The sequence below is a fragment of a genome, unplaced genomic scaffold (genome assembly GCF_019419815.1).
Source record: "Pyrus x bretschneideri cultivar Hongxiangsu unplaced genomic scaffold, Pyrus_bretschneideri_v1 Contig20, whole genome shotgun sequence".
Lineage (NCBI taxonomy): Eukaryota > Viridiplantae > Streptophyta > Magnoliopsida > Rosales > Rosaceae > Pyrus > Pyrus x bretschneideri.
The window spans coordinates 3350556-3376272 of NW_025999502.1; the positions used below are offsets into that span (position 1 = coordinate 3350556).

The window sequence follows — 25717 nt, forward strand, 5'->3', positions numbered from 1 at the left end:
TCCCTTGGAGATGCTCTAAAAACACTCAAAAAAAAAAAAAAAAATCAACCAATTCCAAATGCAGTTCTCAAAGAACATTGTGATCTTTCACCAACTAGAAATATTGGAAGGTCAGGATGTCAGTCGATCCTCCTAAACTGGTAGGTTTACTTACTCTTGCAGTTATAAATAGAAAGCAATGACTCGTACATGCTTTCTAGACAATATCTTTCTTAATGGATTTCATTACTCAAAACAACTCAAAGTACACATCAATGAGACTTTTGGAAAAGAATGTGTATACAGTGAGTAATACAGTACTCTATTTTTACAAACAAAAATCTTTTACATCGAATAACTGACACCAAAAGGCGACTGAGAGATATAATATATTGCAGATGGATCATTTACAAAACAAAAGGAAGAGATATGCAAACCCAAATATATATATATATATTATATGCATATCAAGTTACCTAACACCATCTCTCATGCGTAGTAGTCCCCGTGTGTGGACAGATCTGGACTGTATAAGTGAATAGCCCTGTTCGCTAACTTGATTAAATTGTAAGTGAAGGAAGGTGTTTGAAGTCTTCGGACCACAACCTTCTGGACCAAAGCTCCTAGATGTCCGAGGACAGTTCAAGATGTCAGAGCTCTCATCAGCAGTTGTTTATGAGATTGCCTACATAGTTAAATTAACAAATGGAGCATCTGGATGGGAACTCCCTGTTACACTCAAAATCAAACTCCCAGGGCATGGCGGAACAGAAAAGAGGCGCCAATAAAGTCTACTCGAGAAGCCGAGAGGAGTGTGGATAAAGCTTATTGGTGGCAGTTTTCAGTCCATGGCAGGAGAAACTGGAGAAGTGATCTTTGATCTTTATAATCGTGACACGCCCTAGAAATGACCTACTGTTTAATCACAAATGAAAGCTTTAGCTAAAATTTCTAAATCCTAAGCATTATAATAATTTACATGTTGCAATTTGTTTGAGTGCATTTTGCTTATCTGGAAAAGGATGCAGTAAACATACCCACAACAGGTCAGAATTATTCTGGTCATGCTACGTGAAGCTGATGAAGATCTTAACCAATGTAACCACTGCCTTCACGGGTTCACCACCCTGCAGTATAATTGACAATAACTCTTCCTTGGCTGCCAACTGACAAAGAGGAGCATACTACTGTTAACACTATAACACTACGATACATTACTTTTCTAAAATAAGATAGAAAAGAAAGAATTTCCTTGAATACCTCCGACTCAAAATTCACATTTGCTCCAGTATCCTGCTAACATGTATGATGGATGTCGTTCAACTTAATTACATCTGATCTGCAGGTATATGAGTATTTACTAGAGAGGAACCAAACTGCATAAACAAACACCTTAAGGTGAGATTAATCTATGATAAGAAAACAAAACAAAAAAGCAACCTACAGATTAAATCCTGCATGTTCGATCTGTTAAGAGCACCTACCAAAAGATTTGTACATGGACGCACAGAAACTCATTTAGATCCCCGAGAACCAATTTCTAATGAAGTTATGATTGACTTATCAAGTCACCGGATGGAAAATTGACTTCACAGTTGTAGTGCAAGCCTACGTCTACTAACTGACAACTCACTTGCGAAGAAAACAAAGATGATGTCCTTCCCTATCTTTTTACGTCATTAAAGATCCACTTGTTGGTCTCGAGACATAAGGTCATTGACCAATGACTGCAAAATATGTGTAGCTTCAGATGCTCTCCCTTGATGTAAGTAATCATCTATTATACGTGAGAATTTGACAGCAGTTTGGAATTCCTGATCCTTCAAGTTAAAAGGGATGATACTCTTCCATTCCTTGGATCTTCCTTCCAAGCAAATACCATGCAGCAGACCAGCAAAGGAAAAAGAATCTAGAAGGATGTCATTATTAACATACTTTTCACACAGCTGTAATGCAGTTTTAACCATCCCATGATGGCAAAGGCAAATGATAATGGAATTATAAACAGCAGCCTTTTGAAACCATCCATCTGATATCATCCTTCTGAAAACCCCCAGAAAAATAGATTTTTCATTTTGTTGGGACTCGTTAACTTCCTTTGGAATCGCACCAGGTTCATTGTTTGTGAACCCATTTACCAGATAATGGAAGGTGACGTCATTAGGAATGCACTTGTTCTTCAGCATTAGTTCAAAAAAGGATGGCGGCATTTGCAAGGTTACCTTCCTTGCAAAATGTTCCAATAAGTATGCTATATGTGACTACATTTGGCTCCAAGCCAATGGATTTCATCTCTTTGAAAGTTTTTACAGCTCTGCAAGAATCTCCCTTGTGGCAAAACCCATAGATCAAGGAGGTGTATGTGACCACATTTGGCTTGCATCCCTGTTTGACCATCAGTTCAAAGAAACTTAGAGCAGCATCCAAGTTATGCTGCTTGACATACCCATCAATAATTGTAGAATACGTGAATCCATCAGGACGATGATGCACTTTCCGCATTTTCTCAAAGCAAGAAAGTGCATCCGTCATCATTCCAAATTTGCAGAAACCCTTAATCATAGCATTGTACCCCACAACACCGGGGTTTAGACCCTTTTCAATAGTTAACCCAAATATTTTTTTTGCTTCCTCAAGGTCACCACTTCTGATTAGCCCGTCCACCAGAGTGGCATAAACATATGCATCTGGTGGTACATTTTGGTCAAGCATCTGACCAAGCAGCAACTTGGCAGTAGGAAGCCTCCCCTTCTTACAAAGGCCACTCATCAAAACATTGTAAATGTGAGCATCAGGGACTACTCCACTTTCCATCATTCTGTCCCGAACTGTCATTGCAACATCGACTTCCTCAGAAACAACAAGTCCATGGATGAGAGCTCCATAAGAAACCAGATCAGGTTTGTATCCCCTCTCTGTAATCTTAGTAAACAAATCCAAGGCCCTTCTGTGCTCCTGTTGTCTGAAATAAGCGTGAAAAAGAGGAGTATAACTAAACTTATTTGGCACCAATCCTCTCTCCATCGCATGGTTTATAAACTGTTCAGCTTCCTTAACCTTCCCATCCTTGCATGAATTATGAATCAAAATATTGTAGGTTGTAATATCTGGCTCACAACCACTCTCAATCATCTGCTTTACTGCCTCCACTCCTTTAACCAAGCTACCATGCTTACATCTAGCATCGACAATATTATTACGTACTTGAACATTAATATGCAAGCCTCTCTCCTTCATTTCCACGAAAAGCCGATCAATCGCTTTAAACTTGCCTTCTTTGCAATACCCATTTATCATAGCTCCATAAGTTTCCAGAGTGGGCAAAAACCCCTTCGATTTCAACTCTTTAAAAATCACATTAGCACTTTCAACATCACCTTTTTTGCAATATCCATCAATAAGCGTATTGTAAAAAACAACATTTGGAACACAACTCTTTCCCCACCTATCCGCAATTAATTTTCTACCTTCCTCAACCTTCCCTTCCTTACACAACCCCTTCACCATTATACAAGTACTATAGTTATCCATACACAAATGCTCACCGCCACCTCTCTCAGCCATTTCGTCATACACCCGGCGTGCAACGTCAACTCTCCTATTTTTCACAAGAACATTTAACAACGAATTACACGCGAAAACACTCGGAACTACACCATACACCTTAACCACAATATCATACAAGTCAAGAGCTTTACCAACCATCCCAGAATCCGCATAAGCTCGAATTACAAAGCTCAACGCATCATGGGTCGGCTTTACTTCTTCCAATTTCACCTTATCCATCACCAAATCGATCTCTGAAAGCATCCGAAACCTCGCCAGAAGCTTCAAAAGCGAAGAATACGCAGACCCATCTGGAGAGCAGCAGTAGGGTCGCTTGAATGCCCAGTCAAAGAACTTCAAACCCAATTCTACATCGTGCACTCGGTCCAAAACGAAATGGGCAACGTCGGAAACAAGCGTTTCGGTTTCGGAGAATTGAGTTTCGAGAGATTGCTCCCAATGATGTTGGGTTCTGAGGATTTGGATGGTGTCATTGACTAGTCTCTTGACGTGGGGAGGTGGTGGAGAAGAAGAAGTGGGCTTTCGGTTGTGAAAGGGTTTGATGCGAGAGAGAAGGGTTTTAGACATGTGAGAGTGAAGAGGTTTTGGATTTCTTGAGGCTTTCTGTGAGTGAGTTTTCAGAGGTTTGAACGTGACGCTGCTCTTGGATTGGAATTACAGTCGCTGCACCCTTTCGCTTCAACAAAAAGGCGCTAAACTTAATTTTCATTTCAAATACCAAGGCTCCTGATATCAAAAGTCTCCACGACACTCCGGACACGAGACTTCGACGGAATGAATTCATAATTTTATTAACGTTTTTATTTAATAATATAATGTCATGTAATTTTTTTTTATTTTTTAATAATATTGTATTATTGAATTAACATGCTACAGTGAATTCGTTCTATAACTTATTCTCAACACGACATCCGCTTCTTAAATAAGATTTATTTGTCGCACCACATAGCATGGTTGAATACCTAACATTGAGTCATCGACAAGCATATCAACTATCCCATAGCCGTTGAAAGTAATCTATGTGAAGAGTGTGTACTAGCAGCCTATTGAATGGTTGGACAAAACACATGTTCAGGCCCTAACCGAGAATACATCTTATTGGCAAACCTTAACTTCCGAATTTTTTGTCCAAGTATTGTCTAAATTAAAAAAATGATATGCGTTTATACAACTCGTGCTATGTTTTAACTGGACAATTCCTTCCATGCAGCTTGCAGTGTGGCGTGGAAGTCCACACCCAATCGGTTTCTAACAACTAAAAAACACCACAAACTACATTTAGCATAAGGACTGATTCTTGGAGCAGTTCTGAGTGCTTCAAGAACTTCAGTATGCTTTTCTAAAAAGCACTTGGTTTTTTAGAGTGGAATAAGTCTCGCAATGGGCTAGCCATAATAATTTGGTTCGAATTTGCATTTGCAAGAATCGAACCCAAGACCTCTATCTTATAAGTGAAGATAAATACTACTAGACCATAGTGCTTATGAGTTATGAAATTCCAAAAGCCTACATTCTCAAAGAATTTATTCCCCAAACCAAACAGACGGAGATATAAACGGAAAATTTTGGATAGGCAGAACACTAGGTGAGAATTCAGTGTGATAACTTAAGAGCAATCAAACAATCTTCTCATCTTCTCTGACACTCAAATTCCAAGAGCTGAAGAGAGATCTACGATTTCATGCCAAGCATACAAGCGTAATAACTTCGGAAGGACAAGATCCAGCTCATGATGCAGCAACTCCTCATCCTCTTCAGACTTTCAACTTCTATTTCTTTTCCCCGGAATGCACCAAATCAAGTGTTATGAATCGACGCCCTGCCTGCTGCGCTCTGCTCCCCCTTGTTGCCTACGGCCAAGATTTTAATCAGATACATAATCCACTCTACCCAGAATATGAAAAACTCATCTACCAATCATTTCGCTAACTGTTACACATTTAACACCAATTCTCAATCAAATGATCCACTCGATCATAGACGCACACAACAAACGAAAGCACATGTACACGTACACTCACCACCAAATCTCAAACAAAAATGAAAACCTGTACATTAGATTTATTAACCTTACCCAAAGAAACTGTTCAGCACCTCGAGAGGCAGGGTGGCAGATGATTGGATTTTCTATACAATAAAATCATATCAAATAAATAATTTGATTATATTTTGGGAGAGAATAAAATGATAGTAACAAATCGGAATTCATGTACAAGCAAAGTCTAGCCAACTAGCCATGTGAGTTATTTCCTATCGACTCGTTTTTATAAAAAGATCTTGACGCTTTCATGTCCAGCTAATCCACATTATACAATGTGCACCATAGTAAAAAGCTTTCTCAACACAAAGTTTGGAATTTCAATCGATCTTTAAATGTTCTGGGGTGATGTCTAGGTGCCAGAACATGGAAATGAACTTCTACAGCAGGGGGAGGGAAGAGAAAAAGGTTTTCCTTCGCATTTGTGTTAATTTTTTAAAGGGATTAGAGAAATATACACACTACGAACAGGGCTTAGAGAAATATCTGTGTAACAAACACGTTGTACTCAAGTAAAGGCAAACACTACCAGTCCAAGAAATAGGAAATACGAAAAGGTAAATACTAATTGTAAGGCGAACTCACACTGTATGAAAATCATGCATCGACGTGCTAAGAAGGATATGCAGATATATATCAATTAAACATACACAACAATAAAATCAGCATGCAGACAAGTGGGTAAGCAACATTTGAGCCAGCATTTTTTCATTAGTGTGTGAATAGCATATCCTATTATCTATCTTCCAAATTTAGGGTATTCTCAAGCCACTCCCCGGCCACATCAGATAAATTTTCGTTTTACCTTCCATCCATTCAGCATGTACTATGTTAGTCATCAAACGATTTTTTTTTCTTATGCATTCTGCAGTGTAATATAAACCCTATATATGTTTCTAATCTTGTGGTTCATTAAGAGCTTGAGAAAATGGTCAAGAAGACATGGCAAGTTTGGGACATAAGAACAACACTTACAATTTCCCAGAGGTTAGTGGTTCAAAACCACCAAAGCTTCAAGTTAAGATCAACTAATGGTTGTGCACCTAAACAACAACAACAAAGCCTTATCAACTAAGTGGGGTCGGCTATCTAAATCCTAGAACGCCACTGCGCTCGGTTTGTAATGGTTGAGCACCTAACTAAATAAATTATCCAATGGCAAATCTTATATCCTTATGCGTTACTCCGAAGCTGCATAAGTTATAGGCCTTAATATAATCAACAGCCTCTGATAATATATGTAAAATTAATTATTAAAATACTTGTTTCATCAAAATTAAATATTTTAAATTACCCATACAAGAATTCTATGACATCTAATGGGGATGACTTCGGCATTATTCCCTGACCATTCTGTTCTTCACCACCAAATCTGAAAGCATTGAACAAACAATCAAAATCATAGACGCTAATTACCCAACAGTATGCAAAAAGGGCTAACTACAGCATTAGAGGAGAGCCATTGCTTAATGAACTTACAACAATTTTGGGTGACAGCTGTCCATTCAAAGCTCCATTCAACTGAGGTGGTAATACAAATTATTGAACATTGAAGAACCAGGATGTCACTTTCATATGACTAAAAAAATCGTGTCAATTGCTCTGCAGTTTCACAAATGAATAGGTGAAAAGAATACTAGCTCTTGTTGAGCTGTCCAGTTACGTAATCAACCACTTTTCAGTTTTCCCGTCCACCATCTTATTTCAACTCTTGGTCAGTATGGTTTGCAAAGCACCCAATTGTTTTGAAGAAAATGGAGGCGCCCTTTTTCGAACCAACACCATGATTGCCTTAGCCTTACCAAGCTCGTTTGCCTTCTTTAGGCCTTCAAGCAATGTACGAATGGTATCCACATTCGGAAACCAATTCTTTTGCATGCAATCTTTACACATAGTATATGCCAACTCAAAATCTCCTCCTTTACAAAGATAATGAATCATGGTCTGATATATTTTGACATTGGGCTTGTATCCCTTTCCATGTAGAGCAGAATACACCCTTTTGGCCATTTCAAGATACCCCGCCTGACAAAAACCTTTGATGACCAAATTATAGGTAACCTCATCGGGTGTTATCTCAATATTCTGCATCAAACCCATCAATCTATTCGCTTCCCAGGCTCGTCTCCTATATACCAGATACTGGATTCTAACATTGAAAGTCGCAAGATTAGGCAAACAGCCCTTCAATATCATAAGATTCCACAAACCATTACCAATTTCCCACCGGTTGTCCTTATAAAATGCTGACATCAGTGTTGTGTATGTAATGACGTCTGGTTTTATCCCCAACTTCTCCATCTGTACCATTATCTGATATGCTTTAACCAAAATACCCATTTCGCAAAAAGCCTTTATGACAATATTGACCGAATATATATCCAGTTCAATGTCAAACTTCTCCGGAATCTCACTCAAAAATGCCTCTATGGCTCCTAAATCACGGGTTTGAGTCAGAACCTTGAGTGCAGTGTTGAAAGATTTAACAGTCCTAGAACAACCATATAAATGCATATCACAAAAAGTATCAATAGCATGCTTAGTCATCCCAGCCTTACCATACAATGTTATAATCCTCATTATAAACCCTTCTCGCCGACCTTGGGGAAGGCTCTTCTGATGCTCAAGCAAATGTTCAATGTAATCAAACCGGTGAGCTCCAGCAAGCCGAGACACCATGTCTTCAAATGCAAACCGGTTCTCAATGACAAGCCTATTGTGCGTGTTGGCCTTAAACAAATGAAACAGCTTTTCCGGGTCTCTCTCAGCTTTAAGCTTAACCAGGGCAGGCTCTTCCAACGGTTTCGTATTCAAAACGCGATTGGACGCAGCTGCAGGGCAATCATTCGAGGTTATGGCAATGGCGGCATTACAGAATCTGCGACTTGTTCGCAGAGAGAGCATGTTTCAGGAGTTTCCCAATATTAATGCACATCCATCCATCAACATCGGCATTCTACACAAACCATTACGAATAAATATCGAAAACCCACTTCAAAATTTGAGGAACCCAGAAATACAAACGCCCAAAAGAACCAGAAATCACAGACTTTATCATATATTGTTCAAATTTTCAGAATCTGGAACATACCCATTTGCTGAGATTGAAGGGTTTAGGCACCCACCTGAAAGGAGCTTCAATGCCCGCGTGCAAAAGCAAAAACCCAGAAACGCAAACACCATCAATGAATCGTATATCCTCTGTAACCAATTAAATTACCAGAAGGTTAGAGAGTGAGAGAGGGAGGAGGTTTTAGCATTGGGGATCTGAGGGGGACGTTATTTGGTTAAGTGATTAGAGTTGGCTGGGATTCTCTGTCGGGGTGGGGGTTTTGGCCTCACTGGGGGTTTAGGTTTTTCTATAGGTTGGGTTTTCGTTGTGTTGTGCTTGTGGAGTAATTTTTCGGTGTACCCGGTACACCAAAAAAATTTGGTGTACCCTCACTCATAATGGTGAGGGTACACCAAAAAAATTTGGTGCACCCTCACTTTTTATACACCAAAAAAATTCTAATGAGTGAGGGTACACAAAAAAAATTTGGTGTACCCGGTACACCTAAAAATTTTCCGTGCTGTTGTGGACTGTGATGGTACAGCGTGCGGCTCCATGGTAAGGGAGCGTGGACTGCTCAAGTACACATTTTTGGTGATTGGTTGCTGGGACAGCTAAATTAAAATTATTAATGGGAACAAAGAAAAATGAGAAAAATTAGAAAAATAATTTCCCTATATCAGACATCGTGACAAGAATTGCAAAGACTCGATATGTCTAATGGTTAGAATCTTTCTTTTTAACCTAGTGCGTTTCGAATTCAAACTCTCTTCCTCAGTTTTTAGTGTTGATTAATGTGAAATCACGCTTATATTCAAAGAAATATTATGACATGAATCCTTCAAAAATATAAATTGTTCATTGTTTTTTTCCGTGAAAGACGATATGTATTTCATAATGCCCATGGGGCTAATTAGTACAAGGTAGAGAAATGTCCTCCATAGAAGATCATTTATAATGATAGGAGGTTCGTCAAACCAAGTACAATTTCCTCCTCCATGGAGGGCAAAACGAGCCAATTTATGGGCTACTGAGTTAGCTTGACGGCAGACATGGGCAACCGAAGCTTCAGTGACCATAGACAGTAAGACTTTGATGTCCTCGATGATAGGTCCAATGAGAGACGAATTCACCGAAGGCTCCTTCATTGCCGATATGATCTGAAACGCATCACTCTCGATAATAATCTTGTTCAAGTCCCTTTCAACCACCATTTCAAGACTCACTCTCATGGCCAATGCTTCCACCTGGATGCGTGAGAACACGTCCATGAACATGTAGGTAGCCGCACCCATAAAAGATCCTTCATCATTCCTGATGATAACTCCTACACCTCCTACGTAATTCTCCTTCTCCCATGCTCCGTCGACATTTAGCTTCAGTCTACCCGACGGTGGGCAAGACCAACGCGGAGAACCACCATGAACAACCTGTTGGGACGGAGAATTGTTCACCTCCTATGAATCCTTCAAAAATATAAATTGTTCATAGATAGGAAGAATGTTGTTGGTAAAAGCATTGTCCATCCATCTTATTACATATCCTCGTTGCATAAACAAAACATCATGTGAGGAGATCAATGATAGAAATAACACGTGGACGTGTAGATGAAACAAAAGGGTGTGCGAAAATCCACTTTCAAACTAAAATATTTAATGAGATTGGTGGTACCTATTTTAGGTAGGAGGGCAACTGGATACTTGATACTCAAGTACACGTTATAAAATACGTTCAATGTGGCATTCGAAAATTGGAACACCGTGATGTGATATTACAAATTCATGTGTTATATCGTAAACGGATGGTGGACTTATACACATTGTGGATCAGTAACATCACTTGATGGTGCTAAAATGTTACCGAAAAATTACTTGAAGCCAAATTTTAGTTGAGGAAAGAAGAAACTTCAAATGGAAGTTAATAACATTAACCAACTATTCTGCTGTAATATATCATGTAAAAGTGTCTTGTACAGTTAAGAACTTTAGAAGATTCGAGGGGAGGATCAGAGCTTCTGGCCGCGACGAACGGTTCATTTGAAGATCGACCACCCCGGGAGTTTGCTTCATTTAGTCCTTTGATGTTATAACAAGCAACCCCAACGCGCCAATTAGAATATACTGAACAAAAGAAACAGAAGGGATTAATTTGTGATTTGAATAAAATCATTTGTGTCTGCTGCATGTTTAATATGACCATTTTCGGAGGAGAAACAAACCTTAATAATAGGCTTTTCAGTCATGATAATTGTCACCCACCCGACATAAGGTAAAAACCTGAAAATGATAACGGATTGAGCAAAAGTGCGATAACAACATGAAAATGATAATCACTTGACTTCTATTTTCTTTTAAGAAGACGAGGGAAAAAAAGGGTAAGAATAAAGACGATAGAATTAGTCAATTAGGTATGGCTTAATTCGTTTCGCTAATCACTTTGGGTGGCTTCATTATGAATACAGTGAACGAAGCAATTAAGCTTCAAGACTATCACTTCAAATACCAATCCAGCAACAAAATATGATAGTTTACCCATATTCCATAGAACAGAGGCAATAACTCTTTTTGTTAATGGGAAACAAAAAACATGAGGCAATGGTAGAGTTCTTACCCTACAGCTCTGCCCATGATATGATGCCGTTGTAGCCACAGCTGACCGTTAGCATAAAGAAGCCTGTCATCCCCATAATTGTTATCTCCTGAAGAAACAAAAGATAGATAGGGGGTGAACATTTGAGTGAAAAAGGCATGTAGCAAAACATAAATCGGACAGCATGTTTGAAACAGCAGAAGTACTGAGGTAAAAGAAAAAAATATGAATAGTTTGTGATACATCTTTAAAGAGTTTTAATTATCAAGACTTTCAAGGATTATATCACACGTAACAAGTATTTACATCTATTCAAGAAATTGGCACCTTTTGTTAGGACATCAACTTCTCCAGTATCTTTTCGTTCATGAACCTGCAAAATCATTTATCAGCACTGTTTATTGGACCGCAGATGGTTATAATCAACTGATTGTGGGAAAAAGCAAGTGGGGTCAATCTGGGAACCATCTAATAGACTAACTCTACATCTGGTGTGCATGTGTGTGTGTCTGTGTGTGGACCTGGTTCCTTATTTGGTATGGTCCTTTTGCAGAAATCTCAACTTAACCTAATTAGGTCCAAGGTGTATGCCATGAAAGACTGATACTATGGCTATCATTTAAACAAAATGTCCACTCTTTGAGTTAATATTGATGCTTTTGATCGTACAACATGTTTCCTTGAGATATAGAGTTGTATATTTGCTGCCAAATTCATTATTCTATTCACGAAACTCAAAAGTACGACACCTCTTATTTCAAAAGCCAAAAGTCAACATGATTTAGCAATGTCAAAAAGTGTATTATTTACCTTAATGACGCGATGGACAATTGGAATTTCACGGCCCTGGATAAAATAGACATGGGAAAGTAGAGCATATTAGTATTTGCTTCTTGAAAAAGGAGAAAACAATACCATTAAATAGAGACACTCCATTATTTTCTAAGGTTTATTGATAGCACACATGCTTAATCAATATCAAAGAGAAAAGATACAAAAACAAGCACTAAAATATTCATAGTTAAAAGATAGGGATCAAAATTGTTTGAAAGAAGAAAATTTCAAAATTTGTGTACATAACTGGTTGCTTGCTTACCAAGCCTGATAATAACTAGGCATAAAAAGCTGTAATTACAATAAAACAGAGTGACACCAAGTTAAAACAAAATCAACAAAAGGAACTTACATCAATATTAAACACAACAATTTCTCCTGCACGAATGGGTTCTTTACTCATGTGCAAGAACAAAATGTCCCCCTGCAAAGCATATGAGTTATTACCATTAGTTAAGCAGCACAAGTAACTTAAGTAACATAGATATAAAATGATAAACCACATTGCTGAAAAGATGAATCCAGGGACAACAAAGAGGCATATCACCGATCGCTTCCTCAAATATGGTTACCATAAAATAATATGAATCCAGATATACAACAACTGGTGATCAAAATATTATTTGGTACCAAACCATTGAAACATTCAAGCATTATACTATCTCACCCTCTTGAAACCAGGTTCCATACTTCCAGACAAAACAACAACAACGGGAGACTCACTGCCGGTAACACACATTAACGCCTTCCATATTATAAGCGCAGATGTGACAATCATACCTGAAACAGAAATCACATACAAAAATGAACCATATAAAGTATTTGCCTGAAAAGTTATGAAACCACAACAACTGATCATTCTTCCAAAATCCAACTCAGATAACAGAGTGAGACTATCAGATATAAACTACTGAGTCATAAGAACTTGAATACATAAATTAAAAAGAAAATTGAAGAAACCACAATAATTGGCATTAGTTCTAAAACAATTGGCATTAAGTAATCAATAAAACCCACAAATAATTCATTCACAACAGTGATTATTAAGACATACCATTTAATTATGAATAATCTCAGTAAAGTGTCAAGCTTTACTCTCCTAAACCCCAGAAGACAAAACAAATAAGAGGTAAACGTTGGAAACATCGCAATTTGATTGCCACCCACATTTTCTCATCACCCACACAGATAATAGGAAGTATGAATTCCGAATCATAAGACCCAGAAAGAGAAAACGCTAAAACGAGAGAGAGAGAGAGGAGAGAGGGGGGGGGTTTAAGGGTTGACGAACCGAGACTGACGGCCTGAGTGAGGACCTGCCGAATCTGCAGGGATTTGATGGAGTCTACGCTCTCACCGATCCAACCCATTCCTTCTCTCTTTTGCCTTTTACCCCCTTCGCCGTCGTCTTCTCAATTTTGCTTGTCTGAGAGAGCTACTGCAAATAGACCGGCTAACACGGTTTGGCGGACAGATGATTCTGAAAAAAAGTTGCTTTCAATAAAAGTTAAAAGAGTTATTTTTGTGTTTGGTAAACTTTTTTTCATAGTTTTAAGTGAAAAAAAAAAGCCAAAAACAAGAAGCTGCAAAACTCAGTTTTGACAAACCGGTTTTTTTTCATATCTGTTTTACATAAAAGTTTATCAAATACTATAATACTTTTTTTTTTTCAAAAGTACTTTTACAAAAAAGTTTACCAAGCACTCTGCTGTTTTATTTCACAGTTGCTTATTTTCACAGCACAACAAAAGTAACTTTATTTCAAAGCACAGCAATACCAAACCAAAGGGCCATTTATTCGTATCCATAAATTTGAAATTTAATAAGCTATATCTTTTATATTCTACGAAACAAATAAATTTAGAATTTCAACAAAAATCAGAATGTATAAATTAATATGTATCAATTTTCTTGTTTGAATTATTAAATATAAAAATTTAAAATTTTCACTTGGGAAGAGAATTTGGAATTTGAAATCTCCAATTTCCAAATTTAAATTTCATGTAATTTATGTCATTTCCAATTTCTATAAATGAGAATTTAAAAATACAAATTCTGTATTCAAATTCTATTATTTTTTTAGGTTAACCAAATAAGAAAATTCACAAATCCTAAAAATAAAATTTCGTCATTTCAATTTCGTTAATTTTAAAATTCCTTAATAATCTTAAATTTTTTCATCAAAACAAAGTGTTAATCTTTTTGTTCCTTTTTAATCTTTTTCTCAAGTTATTTTTGTTCTGCACTAAAATAGAATTTTCAATTTTTTTTTTCAAAGATTTGAACCGATAGGGATGCCATATCAGCAAAATGATGTAGCAAAACACGCGAGTACCTTCTACACTCTTTCTAGTTGGGCGGGATGCCATATCACCAATAGGGATGCCATAGCGTTCTTCAATTTATATGAACTAAAGTTTTAAGCGATTTATCATATTAATTTTTTGAAACGAACTTAATTCTTTTATCTATTTTTATGCAGATGTCCCCATAGATTGTTCTGATCCCAGCTCCTCGTGTTTGGAAGGAACTTTGGATTGCAGCGTTGTTGCCGGGAATATTGTGATTTGTGACAGTGGTATTAGTCCCAGAGTGCAGGAGGGACAGGTGGGGAAAGATGCAGGAGCCATCGGTATGATTTTGGCAAACACATCTGCAGATGGAGAACAAACGTTTCTGTTTTAACACTTCATACAACCGTCACTAATGTTGGCCCTGCGGTTTCGAATTACGACGCCATAATTTCGCCGCTCAGAGGTGCTTGCTTATGTGAAAGTCGAGCTTCGGACGCTGAACTTCACAAGAGCAAATCAAAAGCTATCTTATCACCTTCATTACGAAATTCCTGCGGGCGGTTCCGGAATTCGGAGGGTTGGTGCGGGAGGATAGAGTGCACAGGGTGAGAAGCCGTACTGTTGTAGCGTGGCTACCTCCGCTGTGAATCATGCACTGGAGTTTTTTTTTTTTCTTTTTCTTTTTGGCATGATTTAGTTTCCATATGTGCTTTATTATGCTTTTGAATAAACAAATTTTTTTGTAATAAACAAATTTTTAATGTAAGGTAATCCATTTGATATTTCAGATGCAAGGGCAGCGGATTGATTGTTTTTTATCCCAACAACTTCAAAAAACTCATGTATATTTGTTTGTGTATTGTATTTAACCTCTATTAGTAGTTAAGGCAAACTAATTTACAACCTTATCCTCCTACTTCTTCTACTTTCCTATGTCATATTTGTCTTTCTTTTCTTTCTTCTTGTGGACGACTCTATTGTGTGCACTATGTGCTCAATGAAATACCTTAGTTGACAAGCCTTGACAGTCTTCAACATTACTTCACAGTATCTTGCATCCATAAAAATAATAGTAATCGTTGTCGACATATGTTAGCATAAGCTTTGGGCATATGTTGGCAGGAATTATGTGGGACCATGATTTTCTGGGCCCGAGACATGTGGCACCTTAGGTGGCAAGAAATACCAGAATTCCCATAGCACAGAATCGGAGTAGCCCTAGTCAGATTCGGACCAACCTTAGATTTGGAGTAGCCTTAGTCATATTTGGACCAACCTTAGTCATTTCTGGACTAGCCTGGGTATTTATCGAGATACAATCATTTTATGCTCTACATGACTACCATAGATATCCACCTACATTCATATTATTTCTCTTTACAAATCACAATAAACTTATCCTCTTTATGCCTAATAGAGGTCCTTACGCCACTGTCTATGCGTAGAGACGTCCATGGAGAACTCATCTCTCAACGCCCGACCATAGGCTATCCGTCAAGGATGGTTACTCCATTCTTTCATAGAACTACACCCATGGTTTGATTCTCCTTCCTGGAGATATGTAAGCAGTCATTTTCGGATTCAACACCACCCCCTAATCAACCCTATTCTCCACTCATTGGTGATCATGAGCATTTTCAACGTGGTTCTCGCCTTTGTCCACTGATGTATGCGAATTTGGTTCTAACAATTGGTGCTTTCATTTAGAGTGAATTCATATTTTCCGGTATAAATCAATCTATCAATATGTGATGTGAATCTACTTGGGGTAAAAAGCAATCAAATGAAGGAATTTTGGAGTAATCCTAATCGCAGTGGATTTATGTGTCTCTCAAGATGATTGTATCAAAACTTTAGAATTTAATTCGAAGCCATTTAAACGTGGTGAAGAAAAGAAGACCCAGTGCACAGCTTTTCCAATTTGACATTTTTGGACGTTTGGGGAATTTTAAAAGCCAAGATGGCATATTTCAAGGAAGGTTCCTTCTCAGGATTTGTTAAGGCATCTTAAACTTAAAAAAAAAAATAAAAAAAAAAAAAAGCCCTTTTTGAACCAAATCGGTGTTGATTTAATAGTAAAAATCATACCTGTAATACCCTGAAAATTTTTAAGCATATGAGTTTGATATTCTTAATTATGAATATGTGGAGAAAATAGAAAATAAATCGATTTATGATTATGAAAATTTAATTGAGGAATTTTAAAATTTTGTTACCGGAAGTTATTATAATTTACGTTGTAAAATGTATCGATAAGTGGAAAAGATGAAAATGGCCCTAGTTGGTTTTACTTAATTATATGAGGACGGATTTTATACTCATACATATTAGATTATCTCTTGTTAAATTTGGGTAGAGCTCGGTACTACGAGTGCATAGGCACAAACCGTTCATGAAATGGAGTTATAACAAAGGAGTTATTAACATTTAAAGTCAGGGACATTTTGGTAATTTTACTTCATTTTAGAAGGCTTCAGAAAATTTGGAGCAATGAGTTGTGCCACATGTGTGGATGGAATGAGAGGAAAAGAAGAGAAAAGAAAGAGAGATGGATGGCTAAGATGGAAAAGAGAGAAGAGAAAGGAGAGAAAAGGGTGGAGAAACTGCCGCATGAGAGGGGGAGGAAGGAGAGAAAGGAGGGAGAAAGAAGAAGAGAGGAACACGGACCCTCTTTGATTCGTTGACCTGATCTGAACCCATTTCTCTATTTCGGCCACCGTTGACGACGGGGGCGGTGCTAAATTACTCCTCACTTTGAACCCAGTCGTTCCCTCTCCCATTTGCACCCAAAAAACTGAAGAAATTGGTTTGATTTTAGGAGAAACCGCAAGATGGTGCGACGGGTTTAGCTTCGATTCATCAAAACCTGAAGCTAAATACTCAATTACCACCATCTATGTAGTCTCCTTGAGGCCTGGAACAAAGCCCATGCATTGGTTGGGGTGTCAGAGTTGTTTTGGAGTTGAATTAAGAACACCCAAATCAAGGTTTCTGGCGGTTCGATGGCGATTGAGGTGTTTCCCGATCGAATTGGACTTCTGCCCAGGCTAGGTATGAAATTGTTCCTCTCATTGAACTCTACTTGGTTGTAAAATTTGGTAAATTTTAGAGTTGGTCAGAATTTGGGATTTCAGTTCGCTGGAAACTGCATCCCACGGCAGTGTGTGGCCAGTGTGCCGATGGTACCATTTTGTACAAATTTTGATATTCTAAATACGAATTTGGTATCCATTGGATGTGTTTCAATCATTAGAACTAATGTTGGATATTTCGTTTATTTGGAATATAATAAAAAATGGATTAAGATTGAATGGTGAACTACGAAAGGCTTAATCCCGTTCAAGGCAATCTAACGGGAGTTAGATGCAGCCTTAAAATAACCGAGATTAATCTTTATCGAAAATTAGAAAGAAGAAAAGGGACTGGATGTTTAGTATAAAGTTTAACCTTATGTTTTGTTAAATAAATTTAGCTATAGGTTATGTGAGAAATTAAGAATTTATTAATAAATTGTGATTAGTGTTAGTTAATTAAACAAGAGTTTAATATTGGCCTATCACATAAATTAGTTTCCAAAATAAAATTTTCAGTAAAATTATCGGGTCGGGGCGTTACAATACCCGTGAGCGAAAACAAAAATAAGAACAACGACACAATTACTTGATGATCAATTGAAGAATCACGAACCCCAACTCCATATGATGTGAAGAAATAATGATGATTATTTCACGAAATGATGATTATTTCACGAAATGATCCGTGCTGAAATAACTCAGCGGATTATGTCTGTGACTCATAGACGCATCAACCTGGGTATATGTGATCCATCTTTCTACACTCTTTTCTTTCATTTTTAGAATATAAAATTGACTTTTGTGTGTGGAAGTCTGCTTATACCCGATGCTTATTTTAATTACGGTGAAAATGACTGTAGACTGTAAAAAAATTAGTAAGTTTAAACGACAATATAGATTGCATGATTGTCTGTTTAGAATGTTGCCCTTGACTGCATTCCAGGTAAATGAAGTTAAAATCTAATGTGTTGATGCTCAGTTCAGGCCAACAAATTGAATGACAGTGCCTAACACCCTACAAGGTGAATTAAAAAACTTTCGGTGGCAAAAAAATGACCTTGATTTGCAGTTTTGTTTGCTGAAAATGTGCCCTCCTTCAACAATAATAAGCTTCTGCTATACATGAAGAGATGGCGCAAATAGTTTCGCTTGAGCATTGAGAATTTCATTTAGAGAAATCCTTAGGAAATACCAATTCATGCTGCCCATCAAATTAAGTAGACCAGTGGCCACTTAAATTTCCTTATGTTGGTGCTTAGTTTCTTGTTTTTTTTCTTATGTTTGTGTGCATAGGAAACTAGGATGGCAGTTGGAGGTTACATAACATTGTATGTAGGGTGATCGGTGCTTGAAACCCTTCGGCGGATCGAGCGTTATCTGTCAATGCAAATGCGCATTGGCCCAAACTAATTGTTAAATGTTATTAAGCAACTATATGTGCTCATTACTAAGAATCAAGTTAATTTTTTTTTTTTTTGGCTATTGATAGAGAAATAGAATCAACAGGGAACTTACTTAGGAAATTCAAGAAATTAAGAAACAATTGGATGGGAATTTTTTTTTTTTTTTTTTGTATTATATATTTTCATAACGACTTTGGGTTCAACCACATGGCCCTAAAAGTTTGTCTTGATGATTAGAAATGTCATGGGCGCCCTACCCGCTTTCCTTTTTGGTAAATCTTAATACTTACTTTAAATATGTTAGGGTAAATTACAAAAAACGACCTCAATTATTGGTGTTACGATTAGGCCTGGCAATTCCTAACACGACCTGATAACCCGACACGACACGACACGAAATTAACAGGTGTTCGGGTCGACACGATAACGAATCGGGTCATTATCGGGTAACCCGATAAGCACTTGTTAAGATAATGGGTTGATTCGGGTATACACGTGGGTAACATGATACACGATAAGCAGAATATTATTTTTATAATTTTATAACCTTAAAAAAATAATGTAATAATTATATATATATTAATTTAACAATTTTATACCCCTAAAAACTATAATAAATATATATATATATTAAATTAACTATAATAATTATTGACACACCCCTGACCGAGATCAAGGCATGCTGGCCGTCACGTGGAAGTAACGTAACCATGTGCACAGTGCAGAAGCTAAATAAAATAATAATAAAAGTACGAATAAATAAAAACCAGCTTTACACAAAGTAATAACATACATGTGCAAGCGTAAGTGTGAAAAATAAAGTTCAGAGCACGAAGACCTAATGCAGTCCAGGAGAAACAACACTACATAAACACACCCGAAGATGGTTCTACACTGGTGGCAATCTGTCAGATATGCCGGGGAAATCCTCTGGGGAGCCACCAGAAGTGCTAGCCAACTAGAACCTGGAAGGGCGCAAAACAAAAGTGTGAGTGGGCAAAAATAAAGCTTTTCAAAAACCATTTCAAAACAAGATTCTAACCCCTCGCCGTAAAACCTGTATACTTCCCAGAAACATAATTACATATATATAATCAAGCTCGGAAAAATATGCCAGGCCAAATGTCTCTAATTATAATGTAAGTGCTCAGGAAATGTCAAATCAATGCCACGAATCTGTCAGCCGGAGTCACCTAACGTGACCTATACGGCTGAATCTAGAGCTCAAATCTCCAACTCACTAACTGTACCTGCACACGAGTCGGAACCACCTAAAGTGGTCTGTACGACAGGACTGGGTGTAATATAAGTACGCTTAAGTGCTACAATCACGTGAAGGCTGGGCGACGAATCACGGGTCACCTACGAGTCGGAACCACCTGAAGTGGTCTGTACGATAGGACTGTGCACTTAACTTGGATCCAAGATGAGCGTGTGGTGCGGGAGGTGAACATCACGTGAAGGATTGTACCCAACTCTGGACGGGAGCACTAACACCGGGGGTGCAGGTTATGAGCTCTCAAGGCATCTCTAATCACTACTGAACGTAAACATAAATCATAACTCACCTGACACTTACCTGAGCGTCCGCAGCACCAAACAGATATATACATATGCGACTAATAATGTATAAATGAATGGCAACAATAAGCATGGCATAAAAACGTATAAATGCTTCAATTCATTTTCTGGGAAAAACATAAGCATATAGGTATATACGGAAAACCAAAAACCCACTCACTGGTATGTAGAAGGGTCGTAACCCCCTTGCCTCGAGTGACCGCGCTCGTCCTCGAGATAGGTCTCACCTATATGCGAAATAACTACAAAAACGTTAATTTTAAAGCACATAACCAACCTTATCTCATACAATGCTCAAATGGGGTGTATGAATACACCAACGTGATCTACTCAACCTCAGGAACATCCTCACATTTTTAGAAAAATTTTCCACCGTCGCACGCGCCCCCACCCGCCGGCCACGCGCAGACACGTGCCTGGCACATTGACTGCGTCAGTTAACGCCGTCAGGAATATTCGGTCAACCTTAACAGATTCCGTTAACGCCGTTAGGAATATTCCGTCTAAACTGACAGAATATTTCGTCGTCTAAATCATGAAAATTTCAAATCTTCATATCTTCTTCGTTCTTCAACCAAATTTCACAAAATTGGTACCAAAATGAAGCTTACAACGAGAGGAACAAATCCATACCACTTTCAAGCACTAAAATCCATGGAATCTCATCGGGAAAACTCCACCAACTCCGGCCAACCTTGTAACTCACGATCCGACGTCCAAAACCTTCAAACGAACCACCCCGAGCCTCCTAAGGACCTCACCAAGCTTCCTACAAGCTTGAAATTCTCAAAAACACAAGAATTAACGTGTGCATGAACAGTGACAAAATCGGGGTATCCCGAGTTCGACGTGAAAACGAAGGTATCCTTACCTGAAATGGGTATGGTTGAACTCCTACGGACCTCACGAGCATGAATATGTACTTTGTTTCCTCGATCTGTGAAGATTTGGAGGGTTTTGGGGTGTGTTCGTACAAATGGGGATGGAAATGGGAGAGAGAAAGGCTCGGGACAGGGGTGCAGGGTAGGGAAAGGCTGAAGGAGGTGTGGGGGAGTGTGTGTGTGGCCCAAAACCTGCCAACAAAGTCCAAAAACTACCACACAACGAAATAACCACACTAGGGGCAAAAACATCATTTCACTCATACGGTTCGAAAATCCGGAATGGACTGTCACAATTATACCCCCAAAATATTAACTATCTATAATAATTATATATATATATATTAAATTTTGAATTAAATTTTATAAAAACTATAATAATTATTAATTAATATGCATCCATTGATTTGATTCCATAATTGATAATTCCATTTTATTCCCTATAGTGCCACCCTTTTTGAAGAAAAAGGGAGGGAAAATGAAAATGATAAGAAAAGTTGAATAGGAAACAAAAAAGAGAGCGAATTAGGGAAAGATGGGTAGGCACCGTAGGTTGCCGGAGGGAAAAGTGAAAATTATAAGAAAAGTTGAAAAGGAAACAAAAAAAAGAGGGAAAAATGAAAATTAATAGAAGTGGTGAGAAATATTTTTTTTTTTTTAAAGTTATTAACTTTTTATCACAAATATGACCTATCTCACTATTTTTATAATGACTCACGTGATGTACTACTCCGTGTACCAATCAATTACACGTACAAAATAAATAGATTTAAATCTACTTAATAAATATATATATATATATATATACACACACACACCCCATTGAACTTGATGGGATATGAATTCTCCGAAACTAATTTCAACGATCCCAACCGTTAAACTTATTTGTATATGCTTCGAGATCACATCAGCAAAAAATCGCAAAAAACAAACATTCAGAGATCAAGTAACGGGACAAAGCTTTTTGACGGTTATAAACAAAAAATCACAATTTAACGGTTATTTTAACTTCGATTTTGATGATTTTTTACAGCTACACTCATTGACCTTATATGAATACAATGAATGAATTTGATCTTCAATTTAAAACATTTACGCAAGTGGATACCACAAAATCTTATGTTATACTTGATGAAAGTATAAAAAAACTCTAAGTGTTAGTCAATCTATTGTTTTTATGGGATACGAATTCTCTGAAACTAATTTCAACAATCTCAACCATCAAACTTGTTTGTATATGCTTTGAGATCACATCAGCAAAAACTCACAAAAAAAAAAACATTCAGAGATCAAGTAACGGGACAAAGTTTTTTGACGGTTATAAACGAAAAATCATGATTTAACGGTTATTTTAACTCCGATTTTGATGATTTTTTACAGCTACACTCCTTGACCCTATATGAATACAATGAATGAATTTGATCTTCAATTTAAAATATTTACACAAGTGAATACCACAAAATTTTATGTTATACTTAATGAAAGTATAAATAAACTCTTAAGTGTTAGTCAATCTATTTTTGATGGGATACGAATTATCCGAAACTAATTTCAACGATCCCAACCATCAAACTTGTTTATATTTGCTTCGAAATCATATCAGCAAAAAATCACAAAAAACAAACATTCAGAGATCAAGAAACGGGACAATGCTTTTTTACGGTTATAAACAAAAAATCACGATTTAACGGTTATTTTAACTCCGATTTTGATGACTTTTTACAACTACACTCCTTGACCCTATATGAATACAATGAATGAATTCGATCTTTAATTTAAAATATTTACACAAGTGGATACCATAAAATCTTATATTATACTTAATGAAAGTATAAATAAACTCGAAGTATTTGTCAATCTATCATTTTGATGGGATACAAATTCTCCGAAACTAATTTCAACGATCCTAACCGTTAAACTTATTTGTTTATGCTTTGAGATCACATCAGCAAAAAATCGCAAAAAACAAACATTCAAAGATCAAGTAACGGGACAAAACTTTTCCACGGTTATAAACAAAAAATCACGATTTTACGTTTATTTTAACTCCGATTTTGATGATTTTTTACAGCTACACTCCTTGACCCTATATGAATATCATGAATGAACTCGATCTTCAACTTAAAATATTTACACTAGTGGATACCACAAAATCTTATGTTCTACTTAATGAAAGTATAAATAAACTCTAAGTGTTAGTGAATCTATTGTTTTGATAGGATACACATTCTATGAAATTAGTTTCAACGATCCAACCGTCAAACATGTTTGTTTATCCTTCGAGATCGCATACGCCAAAAAATTCAAAAAGCGAACATTCAGAGATCAAGTAACGGGACAAAACCTTTCGACGGTTATCAACGAAAAATCACGATTTAACGGTTATTTTAACTCCGATTTTGATGATTTTTTACAGTCACACTCCTTGACCCTATGTGAATACAATGAATGGACTCGATCTTCAATTTAAAATATTTACACTAGTGGATACTACAAAGTCTTATGTTATACTTAATGAAAGTATGAATAAATTCTTAAGTGTTAGTGAATCTATCATTTTGATGGGATACACATTCTACGAAATTAATTTCAATGATCCAACCGTCAAACTTGTTTGTATATGCTTCAAGATTTTATACGCTAAAAATCGCAAAAAAGAAACATTCAAAGATCAAGTAAAGGGACAAAACCTTTCGACGGTTATGAATGAAAAATCACGATTTAACGGTTATTTTAACTTCGATTTTGATGATTTTTTTACAGCTACACTCCTTGACCCTATACGAATACAATGATTGAACTCGATCTTCAATTTAAAATATTTGCACAAGTGGATACCACAAAATCTTATGTTATACTTAATGAAAGTATGAATAAACTCTTAAGTATTAGTGAATCTATTGTTTTGATGGGATACGCATTCTATGAAACTAGTTTCAACGATCCAAATACTTCGAGATCGTATACGCCAAAAATTTCAAAAAAACAAACATTTAAAGATCAAGTAATGGGACAAAACTTTTCGACGGTTATCAAGGAAAAATCATGATTTAACGGTTATTTTCACTCCAATTTTGATGATTTTTTAGAGCTACAGTCCTTGACCCTATATGAATACAATGAATGAATTCGATCTTCAATTTAAAATATTTACCCTAATAGATACCATAAGATCTTATGTTATACTTAATGAAAGTATAAATAAACTCTAATGTTAGTGAATCTATCGTTTTGATGGGATACGCATTCTACGAAAATAATTTCAATGATCCAATCGTCAAACTTGTTTGTATATGCTTCAAGATCGCATACGCTAAAAATCGTAAAAAACAAACATTCAGAGATGAATTCGATCTTCAATTTAAAATATTTATACTAGTGAATACCACAAAATCTTATATCATGATGATCGATGAAAATTGAGGATTTTGTAAAAGGAATAACATGCAAGCTTTGAGTTCCATTGGCAAGGTTTAAACTTTTGAGAAATGCTTCACAACCTTGAAAACAAAAACTCTTTCATTTTGCATATCCTTGCACATTTAATATTTTGTAATAGATTAGTAGTGTATGGATGTTTGTTTATTAGGCTCTTATTTTGAAGTGTAGATGTAGTACTTAAACAACAAATGTGTTTTAATGTTTTGAAGTAATATTTATGTGGCAATGTGTGGTATGTGTAAATTTAAGGAAAAAAAACATTTTTCTTAACGGGTCATAGTGGGTCATAACGGGGTAAAATGACCCGACCTGTTAAGGACCTGTTAAGATAACGGGTGTGACACGACACGACCCGTTAAGATAACAGGTGTTACACGAAAACGACACGAACACGACAGACACGACCTGTTTGCCAGGCCTAGTTACGATAGTATCATACCTCATCTTTTAAAATTGACAATGTCATACCGCATCTTTAGAATTTGGTCCAATGTTATACCTTCGTTAGCTTGTCCGTGAATTCCCTAATTAAATGCTAACCTGGCTTGATCTGGGGCCCAGTTCCTCGCCCATATGGATTCCACATGGCGCCATACCAATATTTTTCCGTCAAATGGCATCCACGTCAGAAAATATATTTGATTTTTTTTTTTTGGTAATTTGAATTTCAAATTTTCAAATTTGAAATTCAAATTTTCCAACCAAAAATTGAGACAAAGATGATCTACCATTTTAAGCACAGATTATCATCATTGACCTCAAAATAGAAAAATCTTACCCAAAAAATAATGATATAACCACAACAAAACAAGTGTATTCAAGCACAAACTACTCATCATTTCCAAGAAAAACATGAAATAGACCAAATTAAGCATAAAACCTGCTTAATTATCCTGAAATTCATAAACTTGTTCAAAAAACTAACATAATTCATCTAGCATCTCTAACCAACATTACAAAACCTACTAAATTCATAAAAACCTA

At 36.8% G+C, this 25717-nt stretch overlaps 4 protein-coding genes across 16 annotated transcripts; all 4 read right to left on the bottom strand.

The window, feature by feature from the left end:
- Nucleotides 1–197: 197 nt before the first annotated feature.
- On the bottom strand, nucleotides 198–4462 carry LOC103940384 (pentatricopeptide repeat-containing protein At1g52620). The gene is given in 5 exon segments (XM_009350495.3): nucleotides 198–894; nucleotides 1017–1138; nucleotides 1240–1355; nucleotides 1464–2199; nucleotides 2201–4462. Coding segments are annotated over 2 exon segments (2454 nt in total). The 5' UTR covers nucleotides 4114–4462; the 3' UTR covers nucleotides 198–894; nucleotides 1017–1138; nucleotides 1240–1355; nucleotides 1464–1658.
- Nucleotides 4463–4995: 533 nt separating this feature from the next.
- On the bottom strand, nucleotides 4996–8973 carry LOC103931482 (pentatricopeptide repeat-containing protein At1g80150, mitochondrial-like). 12 transcript variants are annotated; one of them, XM_048584065.1, is made up of 5 exons: nucleotides 8710–8973; nucleotides 7064–8540; nucleotides 6885–6956; nucleotides 5621–5673; nucleotides 4996–5396 (listed from the first exon to the last, which is right to left on the bottom strand). In XM_048584065.1, the coding sequence occupies exon 2, from the start codon at nucleotides 8486–8488 to the stop codon at nucleotides 7289–7291; it is 1200 nt and encodes a 399-aa protein (XP_048440022.1). In that variant the 5' UTR covers nucleotides 8489–8540; nucleotides 8710–8973; the 3' UTR covers nucleotides 4996–5396; nucleotides 5621–5673; nucleotides 6885–6956; nucleotides 7064–7288. The 12 variants fall into 12 exon arrangements, with proteins under 12 accessions (XP_048440022.1, XP_048440023.1, XP_048440025.1 ...); XM_048584066.1 differs by having other exon boundaries at nucleotides 8676–8973; XM_048584068.1 differs by adding an exon at nucleotides 6560–6627 and having other exon boundaries at nucleotides 7064–8973.
- LOC125477009 lies at nucleotides 8639–10705 on the bottom strand. Its single transcript, XM_048583744.1, has 3 exons — nucleotides 10610–10705; nucleotides 9622–10093; nucleotides 8639–8709 (listed from the first exon to the last, which is right to left on the bottom strand). The coding sequence occupies exons 1-3, from the start codon at nucleotides 10703–10705 to the stop codon at nucleotides 8639–8641; spliced, it is 639 nt and encodes a 212-aa protein (XP_048439701.1).
- Nucleotides 10480–13532, bottom strand: LOC103931483 (signal peptidase complex catalytic subunit SEC11C-like). 2 transcript variants are annotated; one of them, XM_048583767.1, is made up of 8 exons: nucleotides 13351–13532; nucleotides 12727–12839; nucleotides 12412–12483; nucleotides 12036–12071; nucleotides 11553–11598; nucleotides 11247–11334; nucleotides 10855–10912; nucleotides 10480–10756 (listed from the first exon to the last, which is right to left on the bottom strand). In XM_048583767.1, exons 1-8 carry the CDS (start codon nucleotides 13427–13429, stop codon nucleotides 10706–10708), a joined length of 543 nt encoding a protein of 180 aa, XP_048439724.1. In that variant the 5' UTR covers nucleotides 13430–13532; the 3' UTR covers nucleotides 10480–10705. The 2 variants fall into 2 exon arrangements, with proteins under 2 accessions (XP_048439724.1, XP_009339269.1); XM_009340994.3 differs by lacking the exon at nucleotides 13351–13532 and adding an exon at nucleotides 13114–13316.
- Between the last annotated feature and the right edge of the window lie 12185 nt (nucleotides 13533–25717).

Bases quoted from the DNA above. Each gene is read 5' to 3' on its own strand.
- LOC103931482 (XM_048584065.1), bottom strand. From the start codon at position 8,488: ATGCTCTCTCTGCGAACAAGTCGCAGATTCTGTAATGCCGCCATTGCC.
- LOC125477009 (XM_048583744.1), bottom strand. From the start codon at position 10,705: ATGAAGCAAACTCCCGGGGTGGTCGATCTTCAAATGAACCGTTCGTCG. The intron at 10,094-10,609 runs GTACAAGACACT...AAGGATTCATAG, and splicing joins ATCTTCTAAAGTTCTTAACT to GAGGTGAACAATTCTCCGTC. The intron at 8,710-9,621 runs GTACTTGGTTTG...AGCTCCTTTCAG, and splicing joins CCTCCATGGAGGAGGAAATT to GTGGGTGCCTAAACCCTTCA.
- LOC103931483 (XM_048583767.1), bottom strand. From the start codon at position 13,429: ATGGGTTGGATCGGTGAGAGCGTAGACTCCATCAAATCCCTGCAGATT. The intron at 12,072-12,411 runs GTAAGTTCCTTT...TATTTTATCCAG, and splicing joins TTGTTGTGTTTAATATTGAT to GGCCGTGAAATTCCAATTGT. The intron at 11,335-11,552 runs GTGCCAATTTCT...TTGTTTCTTCAG, and splicing joins AGTTGATGTCCTAACAAAAG to GAGATAACAATTATGGGGAT.